Raw genomic sequence first — 16,777 nt, 5'->3', positions numbered from 1 at the left:
TGGGAGTTGGTGATGGACAGGGAGGCCTGGCGTGCTGTAGTCCATGGAGTCGCAAAGAGTCGGATATGACTGAGCGACTGAAGTGAAAGCCAGGCACAGAAAGACTTTCTGTATGATTTCACTTATATGAGGTAGTTAGAGCAGTAAAACTCCTACAGAATTCCTTGGCTGCCAAGGGCTGGGTGAGGAGAAAATGGGGAGCAGTTGTCTTGTTCAGTTTTGCAAGGTGGAAAAGTTCTGACAATTCATTGCACAATCATGTGAATATACTTACACTACTGAACTGCACACTTAAAAATTAAGATACTAAAGTCTATATGGATTTCATCACAATTAAAACAACAGTCTGGTTTGAGAATCAGGTACATAGAGTTCGCCAACATTAACGCTCGGCTTTATAAACTCCATAATTCAGGACATAAAGATCCTGGTTTCACTACCTGCTGTGGGGCCCACAAGAGCAAGAGAAAAGCACATGCCACCTTTGAGTGCCATTGGACGCCATCCAGTCATTGAAGAGCTTCAAGGCAGCAGCGCTGCAGTTCTCCAGGCTGTGGGTGCAAGCAAAGTCCAGCAAGACCGACCGGAGCTCTCGAGTAGATGGGGTGCCCTCGTCAGTCCAAGTCTGCTGTTGGATTTGGCTTTGAAGCAATTTAAATACCTTGTTCTAGAGAGACAGAATGGATTATAGCAGAGTAGTAACAATGAGGGCAATCAGGAAAGTCAGGACAAGATCTTTTTTTCGTACACTTACCCAAAAAAGAAAAAAAGAGTGGGGGACATAGATATTACTCATTTAAATAACAATTGGCATATGAAGCTCACATGTGGTTGGGATGAAACCATTCAATATCACTGAGGCTATAAATAAGGTTGCTATAGCCAAGAGGAACTTAATGACATAGGACAGAAAGAATTAATGACTTTGTGCAGTAGGGAACCTTTCTTCTGTGTATACTCAGCTAGAAGTTGCTTTCCTGCCAAGAAGTATCATCTATAACCACTGCTGGAAGAAAGCTGAAACTTCCTGACCTGGTGACTTTAGCATCCATAAATCCATTAAGAAATGAGAGAAAAATATACTTCTTTCTGAATGTGTAGGTGCTTAAATGTTTCTGAATCCATTTTTAAAGGAATATTTAAAGTATCATCTAGCTTGATGCTCTAACAAGTTAATCTAATCAAATTAAGAGAATGATGCCTACAGGGAAGAAAGGTTGTTTATTTTTCCTCCTTCCCCAACTTTTTATTTAAAATTTTTCAAGCCTGCAGAAAAGCCACAAGAATAGCAAAACGAATAGCCATATGTTAGATTCACTGTTTTGTTAATACTCTTACATTTGTGTATAACACAAATATACACACACTGGTTTTTCTGGTTTTAGTACAACCATATGAAAGCAAGTTACACATATGAGATTCTATTTATAAATAATTTAGCATGCAAGTCTCAGAAATAAGGACATTCTCCTATATAACCACAATACCTTATCATACTTAAGAAAATTACCAGTTATTCAGTAAAATCATCTACAATGAAAGTCCATTGTTATAATTACCTCTGAATGAGATCTCATTCTTAAATAAGTATTTATGGTGTTAAGGCTTCCCTGATGGCTCAGTGGTAAAGAATCCGCCTGCCAATGCAGAGACATGGATTCTACCCCTGGGTCAGGAAGATCTCCTGGAGAAGGAAATGGCAACCCTCTCCAGTATTCTTGGCTGGGAAATCCCATGGACAGAGGAGCCTGGCGGGCTACAGTCCATGGAATTGAAAAAAAGTTAGACACGACTTAGCTACTAAAACAACAACAACAATGGTTTTAAGAAATCAACAGATCTCTCATTTCTTTTCATCTCTTCCCATGACAAAAGCAAGCAAGCTGTTCATAATATATGGAACTATTTCCATACTCCAAGCTGTGCTGGAGGGAAGGAAAAGAGGGCACAGGGAACCTTAAAGTCATCATGTAAAATATGCATTTGTGAATGTCACTGAAAGGAACCAAAATTCTAACATAAAAATGCTTATAGGTATTTTGTAGATAACTTTCCTGGCAACAAACGAGGAGGATCAAAATGAAACCAGTTTATAGACATCCCCTCCCGCAGCGTTCCTGGCATAAGAGGGTTTTCTGTCCCTGGTCCTGGAACTCTACCATGACCAGTCTTACTTCAAGCACCACAGACGACTGTGTACAAAGCCTCTTAACCGCCCTCCAAACTAGTTCGAATTCTTCACAGAGCGTAATGTTCTAGAGTGCCTCTGTCGGCACTTAAAATGAGTCCTAATCGGAGAGTTTTAAACTGCTGAGGCCGTTTTTCTCAGCAGACCTTTCTCTGAGGTCTGAGTAAGTCTCTTGCGGAGCTGACTATGCGAATGGTTTTGAAAAAAGCCTCTGTATAAGAAGAAGGATGCAAAGTCTGTGATAAGAGGTCAACTCCCTTCTGTTCGCTTGCTTCCAAGGCAATGAAACAGCGAACAGACGCCTTGCGGAATGTGCGCAGGCTTGCAGTCACGGGAGGGTGTGAAGTGGTGGGAAAGGCTACTTGCCACGCTGACTGATGGCGCAAGGAAGCTAACAGTGCGGCGCCCCTGCGGGGTGCCCGTGACCACCGCACACGCCGTCTTCCGCAGGCCTGGCCTCCTCGGTGGCATCACGCTGCTGCTGCTAAGTCGCGTCAGTCGTGTCCGACTCTGTGCAACCCCATAGACGGCAGCCCACCAGGCTCCACCGTCCCTGGGATTCTCCAGGCAAGAACACTGGAGCGGGTTGCCATTTCCTTCTCCAATGTATGAAAGTGAAGAGTGAAAGTGAAGTCGCTCAGTTGTGTCCAACTCCTCGCGACCCCATGGACTGCAGCCCACCAGGCTCTGCCGTCCCTGGGATTTTCCAGGCGAGAGCACTGGAGTGGGTGCCATTGCCTTCTCCTAGCATCATGATGGCATTATGACAAATGAGAGTGACAAGCTACTCATAACTGTCAAACAGAAACAAAGGAAGAATGAGAGACAAGAAAGGAACCTCCCATACTTGCAAAACCATTAACAACAACAACAAAAAAAAACTCAGTGGAGAAAAATGGCAACCACCCTTGAGAGTTTATACTAAAACAAAGAAAGCAGTGGGGAAAATGGCACTTCAAAATACTGGAAGCGAGGGAAACCTCAAGTGATGCTGCAGCCAATTCCTGGGTGTTTACTCCTTTGCAGTTATGGGGTGTAACTTTCTTTCTTTCTTTATTTATTTATTTTACAATACTGTATTGGTTTTGCCATACACCAACATGAATCCGCCAACATGTACATAAGTTCCCCCTCCTGAATGCCCCTCCCACTTCCCTCCCCATACCATCCCTCTGGGTTATCCCAGTGCACCAGCCCCAAGCATCCTGTATCTTGCATCGAACCCAGACTGGCGATTCGTTTCTTATATGATATTATACATGTTTCAATGCCATTCTCCCAAATCATCCCGCCCTCTCCCTCTATAACTTTCTTACTTACAGCCCGTACCCGAGTCAAGGGGAAGTCCCCAAATTGTTGATTTTTAAATATATTTCAGGGGAATTCCCTGGTGATCCAATGGCTTGGACTCAACACTTTCACTGCCAGACCCCAGATTTGAGCCCAGATTGGGGAAGTAAGGTCCAGCAAGCTATGCAGTGCAGCCAAGAAAAAAAAAAAAAAAAAATTAAATGATAACATAAAAGACTTTATTTAAAAAATAATAGTTCTGTTTTTAGAAAATTTCAATTATAAAATATTTTTGTAAGCAACTGAGGTTATATCTTTAATGTTAACAGACCACACCAAGTGCTTCAAATTATCTTTCCCTTTTATAAGTAAAATTTAACCTGTTTTTCCATTAGTCTACATTAATTTTTTGAAATCTAAACCCATTAAGTATCAGAATTCAGTCCTCTGATTTCATAAAGTGAAGATGGTAGGGAGAGAGAATAAACTGATGAGTCTGATGCAATCTACGTACACGCAAGAACAATGACACAAGATGACTTTAAAAATGAAACAGGGCAAGATGCTGGCACTTATTTATTACATTTTGATTTACTGCTTTAATTTTACACTGATGTTCCCAGGGAGTTCTTTCTTGGGTCAGCTAAGCTTCTTAAAAGTGAAGTGTCAACTTTTATTACAAAAGGTTTATCCCACCAGTTCCTCACATGTAAAAGAGTGACAGAGTTATAAGTGATGAAGCAGGAATATGGCTGAGATCAGATTTCAGGGTCAGATGTGAACACTTTGACACAATTCAAATATGCCTCCAGACTACCCATCACACATTAGAGCAGACATCACTAAATGTGACATATAGGTAATACGTGTTATATGGGTCTGTGTAGCCTGAATAACAAAATGACCAATAAATGCACACAATGCTCTCATGACACTAACTTAAAAAAGTAATTAGACATCAGTCTTAATCACAAATACAACTTGATGATTGGATCCAAGGTCTCAGAAGGTTCTGCCACTCCAATCTCATCTACAGTGGGTCACATTTCATATTTTGAGAATTCTGATCCTACTTGAATGCCCTAAGATCAGAACAAGAATTTTAAAGAGAGAGTTTCTTGTTCCTGAATTAAAGCCATCATGACTTTTAACTTCTAACTCATCATAACTTTTAACTGTCATGCCAGTCAAGTGCATGAAGACGTACAGTGGTAAAGGTCTCATAAACACACACTAAGCCTCCTGTTTCGATTCTCTAACCACCAGTCCCATGGACTGGTACATTCTGCCACGTCCTAAGTAAACACATACCTGCCCAGCAAACTGGAAATCATCATTTGAGACGAAGATGCAGAGTTAGTTGCGTGTCACAGCAGGAAGATATTCAAAAGATCTAACTGCTGGATTTGAGTTCAGCATCTGTGCTTTCAGCACACAGCCAGCCTGAATTAACTATCAAATGCCTCCTAACACCAGGCCCTCAACACATTAATGGAGAGAGGCAGGCAGAAGAGTGACTTATGCCATCATGAAGTTTAGCAAGCCTTCAAACTGTTTTAATTTAAAATATTGGTGTAAAAGGGGGGAAAATATAGCAAGAGGCAGCTTTGATTCTTCCAATAAAAGGGTATCCTCTGATAGATGACAAGCTAGAACACATGAAAATACGGCCTTAAAACACAAAGAGGAGGGTCTGGCGTGAAAGTGATCTTGGTCTGAGTCTTCAGCTTCATCATTCACGAGGTAAGTGACTTTGGAGAAGTCATTCAGTCTCATCTGTGTTAATGAGGGCAGAAATACCTATCTGCTGCTGTGTGCGGGTTAAACGAAGTTATCGGCATAAGCACTAAGCAGGCTGTGCAGGGTACAATGAGTGCTGAAGTGTCCTTATTCTTGTATGTCCCACTCACTCATTCATCCCACATTTACTGAGTGTCACTACAGGCCAGGTCACATTCCAGGTGCTGGCTTTTATTAAGGTTGGTAGTTGAAAGCCTTATGAAACAGAAGAATGACAAAAATCTTGGTAATCAGAAGATACCTCAGAAATCATCTAACTGAAGCATCTCACTTCGGTTGGGGGTAGGGGGCGGGGGTGGCTCCTTGCAGGTCAGATTAGAAACTTGTAAGGAAGGGGCTTTTCAAGCTCTGTATGGCCCCCTGCCCTGCACTCCCTCCCTGTCACTGAGAATCACAGGGGATGCACAGTAGGACAGCAGAAAAGAGGATTTTTTTTTCAGGTGCAATCTAGCTCCTTCCTTTTACCAGTGAGGATGCCAAAATTCTAAAAGACTTATTCTAATTCCTGGCCCATCACCTTCTTTTTCCTGAAAGCTGCCTTTTGCCTGCTCTTTGGAAACTCTGACAGGTTGGCAAAGCAAATCTTGTTGTCTGAATGTGATCCAGAGAATTAGATGAGATAAAGAACTCATCACTCCTCAAGCTTTTAAATACACAGTCAAAATTTAATACCAGAAGTGTCTAAAATAACAACTGTTGAGACCAGGCAATTGATTTTAGAAAAGGTAAAACAGTCTCCAAAACCAGTAGTGCTCTGCAAAGAAACTTATATTAACCAGCATCACCATCCTTAATAAGATAGTTATCAGTGAGGACCCCCCAAACCGAATAGTCCCAGTACAAACATAGTTGTCATTTTATAATGACCACCGGGAAATTAATGGGGAGCCCTGCTTTGCAAAAGGGCCTATTCCAAGCATTTATTATAAGAAAATAAACCAAGAGTTGAATAGAGAAATTTTTCTTTTCATGTGATCTCATTTTGACAGCAGTGTCAGAAGTCTATATACTTTGATATTCAGAAAAGAATACGTCATGGTAACCCTTTACCAGCTCCTCACGGTAAGAAATGACATGTTGATTCAAAGTTAAGATTTCAGCACCAGGAAAGTGATGAAAATGGAATATAACTGCTTTTTCAGTCTGTGACAGCTGAACGGAACATGAATAACATCAGTAAAGACAAGCAACAAAGAGAACTTGGCAAAAAGGCAGACTTACCACCAGTCTTGAGGCCAGATCCATGTGCCCGAGTTTGTCAAGGAGGTTATAGATGAGTTCTGTCTGGAACAGGGCCTCAGAGATGGGTGCAGTGTAGGTCTCATTTCTAAGATAATCAATCAGATCGAAAGCTCTCTGAAGAGACACCTTGCCTAGGCTAATGGGTAAAAGAACAAAAAAGTAAATATGCCAGAAAAGTAAATATGCCAAAAAAGTATGCATGCTGAGAGAGAAACTATGTCTAGATGGGGGAGTGGGAATCCTGAAGACCTAAAATTTAAGCTTTGAGTGGTAGCTATTCTAGGGCTCCAGAGTCTTCAGTGAAGTGAAGTGAAAGTTGCTCAGTCGTGTCTGACTCTTTGCAACCCCGTGGACTGTAGTCCGCCAGGCTCCTCTGTCCATGGAATCATCCAGGCAAGAATATTGGAGTGGGTAGCTGTTCCCTTCTCCAGGGGATCTTTCCAACCCAGGGATCAAACCCAGGTCTCTCGCATTGCAAGCAGATTCTTTAACCATCTGAGTCACTAGAGAAGCCCGATATTCTGTAAAGTTAGATTAAATATCTTCGATTAAGTTCACGTGTGCAACTTAAGGTTAAAGACGCCTTTCAGGAAAAAGATGAACAACAGCTCAGTTCTTTATTCTATAAGTCACCTGTAAATTGCTACTGATTCAGGAAAAGTATCATAACATTTTAGATGAGAAATGATGAAGCATGCCAATTTTACTTATCATTAGTTACTTATATTGATCAGGTGTCAGAAAGAGCATTTGAATCAGAAAGTAATTTGTTATTTGTATGGGAATTTTGTCAAACTTGTTAAGGCGAGGGCCACTGTGAATTTTTAGTGCACACCTTTAAAAAACTGACCACTTGACAGAAATCACAACATGGATGGCTGAGATGGCGTGAGGTCATCACATAACAGGAAGGTCAAGAGCCGTCAGAAGGAACGCATTTGAGTGTTCCTTGGTGCTTGGGCTTCCTTGTTCCTCGGGCTTCCCTGGTGGCTCAGAGGGTAAAGCGTCTGCCCACAATGCGGGAGACCCGGGTTCGACCCCTGGGTCGGGAAGGTCCCCTGGAGAAGGGAAAGGCTACCCACTCCAGTATTCTGGCCTGGAGTCCCATGGACAGAGCAGTCTGGTGGGCTACAGTCCATGGAGTCGCAAAGAGTCGGACACAACCACCCGCGTGACTTCACTTTCTTTCTTTTCTTTGTGTGTCTGGACCCACTGACGACCTAGGTCAGTGATCTTCCTCTTCAGAGGACATTGGCACATGAGGTCACTGCCATTCTGGGCTTTGGGCTTGTGTAGCCTGGGGGGCAGCTGGGGAGGTGAGTGGTATGCCAGCTCTCGAGACATGTCTCACACTAATATATGAACACGAAGCTTTTACGCTGAAAGCACCGGCTTCTTGAAAAGAATTCTCTCGTGAGTAAAGCAAACCCTGAACTTCTGTATCCATTTATTCAGCAAATTTATGTGTCGCGCTTGTCAGTATCTACAGTCTTGAAACATGATTTAAATCTTAGTATATAACTGTTCAGTATGCTTGTGCTGATGTTTCTAGATAGACAAGGGATATGTCTTCTACCTTCTCAGTTCTCCGAAATGAATTATACCTGCTAGGCAATACACGCTAGTTCTTTTCAATTGCTTTTCTTAAATGTCCTTTTCCTCAAGAACACTTACTTCAGGAAAAAAAAAAGAAACAAAATTAGACCCAAGCCAAGCATACGCTACCCTGCAAGTTCAAAGATGTTGTTGATGAGGTTGGCTCGATCTTTGTCGCTCAGCACATAAGGATTTGTTTTCAGCTGTTTGATCAGCGCTTCCCAGTTGTCATCTGCGTAATGGACAATGTAATAGCCAGTCATGTTTGTATTGACCTTGATCCACTGCACTTCTTCTGTGAGATTGATGACACCTAATACAGACCAAAAAATGAGAGAGAGAGAGGTTAGGCAAAGAAAAGTATTAAATGAATACTGTGTTTCAAAGTTAATAAGGTATTATTTTTATATTTTAAATTATTATGTTATTATTTTATATATTAGTAATAATATAATAATATTATATATTATTTTTATATTTTAAAATACTTATATTATTTCTACTGAGAAACTAAATGTCTGCCTCCCAGGGCAGTCGTGTCCATGTCACCAAAGATCACCCCCATTCACTTAACAAGTCTTTATTTAATGGTAAACAAGGTACATGTGCCTGCTCTCCTGGGTCTTACAACCCAACGTGACCAGGTGAGTAGGGTGTCATACAAACGTTGTCGATGGAAAAAGAAAACGTGGCATTCTGTAGGAGAACAGGGTAGAAATGCTTCACCCCCGGGGGAAGGTTAGGAGAGATTTCTTGGGAGAAATGACATTACCATTGAGACTTCAGGATATATAGGTACTGTGAGCCAGGTAAAGAGGGGCTCGTAAGTGTTCAAGGCCCAGAGAGAAAGTGTGCATGGCATCCATGCACTGAACTGGCTCCCAAGTTCACGCTGGGAGTGTGTGCAGGGCGTGGCGCAGGGCAGACAGGGAGGAACGATCTGTTAGCATATAAAACGTGTTCCCTCTCGGCCTTTTGTCTTCGGGCATGTTAACGGCCTAAGAAAGGACACACGAAGCCATTTTTAAAAGTCACGTGATTCAAAGACAGCAAAATAAACATTAGGGAAGGACGGATGTCTCATTAGGCACAAATAAGAAATAATTGAGTTAAAATAATATAAACCTGCTAATATACTTTGTGAACCCCTACCATTACATTTTAATGCCGACAGAATTGTTAGAAATTTATATGGAATGACTTCAATTAATGCACGATTAATAAGAAGCTAAAAAATGCAACCTTAAAAATATTACTACAAAAGTTGACTGCAACCTTTAAAATTACTAACCAGGAAACATCCTTTAAAGTTGGCAATGAAGATGTGAATTTTTTCTTTTTTAATTTTTATTATGTTTTTAGAAGATGTGAATTTAAAACAACAGTTAAGGGTATGCTTCTAAGCATGTTAAGGTTTTAATATTTATTAGACTATAAACCCCATGAGCATTACTTTGTTTACTGCTCATCTCTCAGTACCTAGAACAATGTTCCTAGCAGGTACTCAAGAGATACTTGGTGCATTAATGAATGAATGAACAAAACGATTATGTTACGGTAAGTGGTTTCAAACAAATCTAAATAAGGTTTGCAGCTTGATGATGTAAGTTTTCTTCCCCACTTTAAAGTGGGGAATACAGTTTTTAACTCAAAAGGGAAAAGAGGCGTAGAGATAAGAAAAATCATCTAAACTCAAACAATACAAGCATCATAGGTATATCTCCTACCAAGATTTTTCCTATACACATTTTAACTGAATTAATATTTAATATACTGGATCTATGTATGTTATTTTATACATTATATTATGCTTCTTTTTCACATATCAGATTCCATTTCGTGCCATTTTCCCACTGCCTTCATATGCGGGATTCAAAATCTTAAGGATATTTTATTTTGGGACATACCCCAGTTTAACCCATCTTCTATTTGGAAATACTTAGGCTGTTTTAAAATTTTTACTATCATAATAATTATATATGAGGGGTTTTACACATAAAACGCTTTGGAAACACATTTAAACCTTTTAGTACCTGAAATCTAGGACTGATCAACTTGAAAAGCATGAATTACTTAAATTTATCAGATTTTCTTAATACCTTAGCCACTCTAATTCTGAGACTGTCAAAGATTTTTAAGATGTAAAGATTTATGTTCTGATCACGTCTTAACATGATATATCAGATAATCAGTCTTTTTCATTAAAAACATTTTATACTCATTTGTTTTATTGCTGATATAGCAACAGATGGAATAGATTAGTCACATTAATCGGGTTTATTCCTTTTCTAAAGCAGAACACAGTTCTAAGGAATATTTGCATTGGTAAGAGTAGCTGCTTCAAGTGGATATATTTTTAACAAACCTATGACTAATGAAATTAACTTTATCAGTAGCTAATGCAAAAATATCAACACTCTCTAGGTCACCAATTTCCTACAAGGCTTTTATCAAAAAAGGACCTTGGGAAAAAGAACTGAACAGCTTCAAATCTCCCTTTCCCAAAACAGGAGGCAAGGAATGATAAGCATGGCAATTTTCCCATTGGATGGAAATAGGAAAATATTGAAATACAGAGTCTCTTGGATGATAAGCAACTCGCTATCTTATAAACCTAGCCAAGTCCAGATGGCAGAGAGCAGGAACACAGCTGACAGTGTACTTGAAATTATTACTGTCATTTTGATGACAGAATATGAAGCGGTGCAGCCAACAGCATAGAGAGGAGAGTTATCATTAAAGAATCAACATATTAGTCTCTTTCAGGTCTTCTGAATGATTCCCAACAGAGGACCTTAAAACCACAGGTATCAAAAAAAAAAACCAGCTCTGCACACAAGGGAGGTAACTACATCTTGTAGCTCAAATGTTGATGAAGCTACTCTCATATGTTTTTAATTTATTATAATCATTAACAGATTAACAGTTCAATTTTCACAGTCCATTGAGTAGTAAAAAAAAAAAAAAGAGTAACTGATGTTAAATGGCAGAAGCCCAGATTAAGTAATCTAATAGTGATTAAAAAAAAAACACTTGTCAATGAGTTATGAAAATCAACTACTGTTTTATAAAGAAACATTAAAGCACAGAAACAAAAAAATATGTTTTTACTACAAAGCTGCAAAATTCCCTGTATGGCTTGCTCCAGAGAGCTAGCATGATACACACAGATGAACTACATCCCCTCCTGTTCAAAAGCATTCCTTTTTCTCCCACACCCCTTTTTCTTCCCCTTTGTTTCATCGGGGGGGAAAAGGCACACAATCCTATCTACATGCCCTTCCTCCCTTTTTTCAACTGCCTTTCAGTTCGATGCCATGTCCTTTAGTTTCAGAAAAACGTTTATGGCGCAGAGATGTTCTTCGAGAAACATGAATGCGCCAAGAGTTAATATAAAATTTTATAGAGATTTAATATAAACATATCCTCTAGTGAAACAGGTTAGGTTTGAAAATAAAATGGAAGAGAGGACAGGGTGGGGGAGAGCAAGGAAGAGAAGCAACAAGGAGACCCTTTGGTGTAATTTCCTCAACAGGTAGTTTAGAAAAACAGTCCCGTTTCAGCCCTTCTTATGCACAAAAACTATTAACCGTTCAAAATCCGTGGACGTGGGAGAAAAGGGACCAAAATATTGACCACATATAACTTCTACGTCTTACTGAACTAAGGGACTAACCCAGAAACCCCGGCATTAGAACTCACGGAAACAGACTACAGATTTAACAAACCACCAAGTTAACACACTGTACCAATGTCATAATGGCATAAAATAAGCCTCTGTTATTCACCGTCTGTGCTACATTTCTTTTGAGAAAAGAGAAGACTAAAATTCAGTGAAACCGAAATTGGCTCTTCACAGGAGCATCAGGAACCAAGAAGACTCAGCTGTTCTCAGGGTCAAACACCATTTCGAAGGACAGACATTTGCGGTGTGGACTTTCAAAACCTGAACTGCCAGGAATTAAAACTGCAGCAGCAGTAAGGTAAATAGCACGGCTGAGCAGAGGAAGTGGCAGACCCTGCTTTCGTCATATATTGCCTCAGTTCCCCCTCTAGATTAAACCGGCCACATTATAGTGCATGTCACAAATTCTCCTTTACTAAGAATATTTTCAAATGAAGAGAAACAGAAGTTGCCATTTCACCAAGCTTTGAATGCTTTTTACAGTGACATCTGAAATTGAGTCACTCCATTATAAACTAAAATGTATTTATTCGATACGTTTTTATGTGCCTACAGGGTGCCAGGACTGCAAAAGTGACTTGCGGAACTAAGATCTCCACTTTCAATGGAGGGATACATCTCCTGTGGGGAAAGATATAAGTAAGCGGCTCAGTCGTAAAGAATCTGCCTGCCAATGCAGGAGACTAGAGTTCCATCCCTGAGTCAGGAAGATCCCCTGAAGAAGGAAATGGCAACCCATTCCAGTATTCTTGCCTTGGAAACCCCATGGAGAGAAGAGCCTGGCGGCCTATAGTCCCTGGGGTCGAGGAAGAGTCAGACATGACTTAGCAACTAAACAACCAGAGTATATGAAAAGCAGAAAATAACATTAAAACACATAAGGGAGGCATCTAACCCGTCTTGGGATGAGGGAGTGCCCCTTAGAACAAGCAGTGGATGAGCTGAGATCTGAAGAGTGAACAGGAATTAAACCAGGGAGTCAAGAGGCAAGAGTGTTCTTCCAGGACAGAAAACAGCATGTGCAAAGGCCCAGAGACAAGAGGCAGCACAGCGTGCTTGAGCTGTTGAAACAATTTTTGTGCAGTGGAAGGAGAGAGTGCTTAGAAGAAAAGGTCACAGCAGGAAAATATGGGCATGACTTTGGGGTGTGACTCTCAGAAACAGTTTAAAAAGTTGACTTATGAACTGAGCCAAAAGAGTAAAAGGCTAATAAAAGCAGATTTCTTATTGTCTGGTTCTTTCTGATACCACCAAAAACTTACATACTATGGAGAGGTTTGCAAAATTTCTGTACTGGTCCCTTTCAAAAATACAAGATGGGATTGTTTGTTCTCTCTTAGGTCAGAGACTCCTTGCAAGGCCCACTGAAAGTATGAGGTTTTGTTTTTAATCAGAGAAGGCAGCAATTTCTTGCACCTCCAGCTATGCTGTGTTAATCAAAGATATGATGATATCATCAATTGTACTTAATGTTTTAAATGATCACTGTAACACTCCAGTTAGACCGCAATACAACTGGTATGCTCATATAGTTCAATTGGCCTTATAAGTTATTACCACACAAAATAAGGGCAACTTGGAATATGCATTAAACCACAAAAGGTAACACAGTCATCATTTTTGAGAAGCGTTCTTATGAAAAAGTTCATATAATGGGAAAGCATTTAAAAACTCAGATTTTATTGAGGTATTTTTTAAATAGATACAAGTGGTAAATCAAGTATCCAACAGTAATTAAAGATTAAGTCAATTAGTGAAAGTTAAGATTATTAATACAAAAATCACATGTACACAGCATCAACCCAAGTCAAAAACTATTTTTAAAAAATTACTAGAAAGATAGACATCAAAGTAGTTACAAGAGAGTAATAAAATTTGTTTTCCATCTTCTGGATTTTATGTAATGTGGATATGTTATGCTTTAAAATTATTTTTTTCATTAGTAACATTCATAATGATAACCAACACTTCTATAGCACGTAACATGTGCCAGGCATTATTCTAGGTGCTTCATATAAATCAACTAAATCCTCACATGAACTATATGAACTAAATCATAACACTATAACTTTAGTACAGTTACTCTCTCCATTCTATAGCTTAGGGAAAGAGACTCGGAGACTCACCTAAAATTGTATGATTGGGCCAAGCAATCTGGCTCCAAAGTCATATCATCACTAAGCTATACTTCCCTCCCAATGATAGAGGGCTGAACACCATATCCAAATTCAAACAAGAAATTTTCCCTTTCCATGAATCTCAAGTATCACTAATGAGTCCTGCAAAATGCAAGAGCCTCATGTTTTCAGGATGTAAATTAAGACACTACATGGCGTGGCACTTGGTGGTATTTAACAGATGGTCAAAAACTACATTTCAGTTTCTTCTTATAGACCCCTTGTGAGTCTGCATATACAATCTGTACATTTTATCACCCTCCACAATCATACTTTCTAGTGCTATTTTCTCATTATCAAAAAATGCATACTATGTCTACAGGACATCTTGTAGTAACTATTTACTACAATTCTGCATCATGAATCAACCTTTGTCATGCCTGAGAATCATCTAGGGTGCTTATAAAAAAGTAGTGGGCCCAGCCCAACCCATGGAGAGTGGACAGCAGAGTATCCTTTGGAAACTCATCTTCTACTTGTTACTTTGTAACATAAAATGGTTATCTTGAATACAAAAACACAGCATTTGCTATTTTCTAGGGCAACTGCTAGCATCTTCAAGGCAGTTTTTCATACCTTATTTTGCATGCTTAAGAAAGACCAGCTTTATGTATGATAGTGTGTACAGAATCAATTTCCCTTTACTCACACTTTCTGTAGGTGTCTCATAGAACTAGCTCATAGAGCTGTGCACATGGGAAAGTGTCATCTCCTTTCTGCTGCCTGGTTAAGATTTTTAGAAAATATGATTCTAATTCATCAGAAAAGTGTTAAAAGAGTCAAACCTGATTTCTTGTCCAGTAAAGATACTGATCGATGCTTAGAGTAATTTTTTCCATCAGTGATGTAGGAGAGTGGAATATGCCACAGAGAGCTGTAATAAAAAGAAAACACTGGCAGATTATTAACTCTTTCCAATAATTCAGTCAGTTACACATACTTTGTTGAGTGGTTTCTTTTTTTGGCAGGAAGGTAAGATTTTTTCAAGTTATTTCGAGAAAGGTATAACCTTGTTAGGTTTTCTAAGAACTTATTATTACAAAGCATTTAAAAACACTCTTAACCTGAGGGTGCAAAAGAGATTTGTTGCTGCTATTGAGTCACTAGGTTGTGTCTGACTCTGTGACCCCATGGACGGCAGCACAGCAGGCTTCCCTGTCCTTCACTGTCTCCTGGAGTCTGCTCATGTCCATTGAGTTAGTGATGCTATCTAACCATCTCATCTTCTGTTGCCCCTACTCCTTTTGCTTTCAGTCTTTCCCAGCATCAGGGTCTTTTCCAATGAGTTGGCTCTTTGCATTAGATGGCCAAAGTATTGGAGCTTCGGCTTCAGTATTAGTCCTTCCAATGAATATTCAGGACTGATCCTTTAGGATGGACTGGTTGGATCTCTTTGCTGTCCAAGGGACTCTTAAGAGTCTTTTCTAACACCACAGTTCAAAAGCATCGATTTTTTTTGGTGCTCAGCCTTCTTTATGGTTCAACTCTCACATCTGTACATGACTACTGGAAAACCAAAGCTTTGAGTATATGGACCTTGGTCAGCAAAGTAAATGTGTTTGCTTTTTAATATGCTTGGGGTCGCACAAAGTCGGACACGACTGAAGCGACTTAGCAGCAGCAGCAACAGCATTGTCATAGCTTTCCCCCCAAGGAGCAAGTGTTCTTTTTTTTTTTTTTTAATTTCATGGCTGTAGTCCCCATCCACAGTGATTTTGGAGCCCAAGAAAATAAAATCTGTCACTGCTTCCATGTTTTCCCCATCTATTTGCCATGAAGTGATGGGAGCAGATGCCATGATCTTAATTTTTCCAATGTTGAATTTTAAGCCAGCTTTTTCACTCTCCTCTTTCACCTTTATCAAGAGGCTCTTTAGTTCCTCTCCAATTTCTGCCATTAGAATGGTGTCATCTGCACATATAAAGTTGTTAATATTTCCTAATATCCTAATGATATTAGGATTCATTTAGCCTGGCATTTCAGGCAACGTATTCTGCATATAAGTTAAATAAACAAGGTGACAATATACAGCATTGTTGTACTCCTTTCCCAATTTTGAACCAGTCAGTTTTTCCATGTAAGGTTCTAACTGTTGCTTCTTGACCTGCATACAGGTTTCTCAGAAGACAGGAAAGGTGGTCTGGTATTCCATTTTCTTAAGAACTTTCACAGTTGGTTGTGATTCACACAGTCAAAGGCTTTCATGTAGTCAGTGAAGCAGAAGTAGATGTTCTTCTGGAATTTCCTTTTCTTCTCTATGATCCAACGAATATTGAAATTTGATCTCTGGTTGTTCTGCGTTTTCGAAACGCAGTGCGTACATCTGGAAGTTCTCGGTTCGTGCACTGCTGAAGCCTCGCTTGAAGGATTGTGAGCACCACCTTACTAGCATGTGAAGTGAACGCAGCTGTACAGCAGTTTGCACATTCTTTGGCACTGCCCTTTTTTGGGATTGAAGAGATAACAGGAGAGACAGTGGGTTCTCACCTTGCATCTGAAGGCTGAATTTCAGGCTTCACATTTAAAGAGAATCTTTCCTGTTGTACCAGAATTTGCTTTCCTTTTCTCTGAACAGTCACTAAAGGAAATCCTTTCTGCAGGGTCCAGGTTCTCATCATTTTCTTCACATCTAGTGTTTTGTTTGTGGACTAGAGAAAGAAGAATAGATTATTTTTCTCAGAGATAAAGAGTCTGAAAAGTTCATAGTATCTTTCCCTCTTTCTCTACCACAATGCACCAATGCTAAGTTGCATTTACATTTCTACTCTAAGTAAATGAGAAATTGCTAAAAAGAAAGTA

General features: G+C 39.7%; 1 protein-coding gene across 1 annotated transcript in view; it reads right to left on the bottom strand.

The window, feature by feature from the left end:
- Window positions 1–16,777, bottom strand: part of LNPEP (leucyl and cystinyl aminopeptidase) — a 53,231-nt gene that overhangs the window by 5,278 nt on the left and 31,176 nt on the right. Inside the window, exons 9-13 of the mRNA XM_068980624.1 lie at window positions 16,466–16,626; window positions 14,764–14,852; window positions 8,246–8,429; window positions 6,500–6,656; window positions 483–667 (exon numbers count right to left, since the gene is read on the bottom strand). Of these exons, the coding sequence (XP_068836725.1) occupies window positions 483–667; window positions 6,500–6,656; window positions 8,246–8,429; window positions 14,764–14,852; window positions 16,466–16,626 (776 nt within the window). The remainder of the gene's footprint in view (window positions 1–482; window positions 668–6,499; window positions 6,657–8,245; window positions 8,430–14,763; window positions 14,853–16,465; window positions 16,627–16,777) is intronic.

The sequence above is a fragment of the Capricornis sumatraensis genome, chromosome 9 (assembly GCF_032405125.1).
Source record: "Capricornis sumatraensis isolate serow.1 chromosome 9, serow.2, whole genome shotgun sequence".
Classification (NCBI taxonomy): Eukaryota; Metazoa; Chordata; class Mammalia; order Artiodactyla; family Bovidae; genus Capricornis; species Capricornis sumatraensis.
This window is presented reverse-complemented; position numbering and strand designations above follow the sequence as displayed.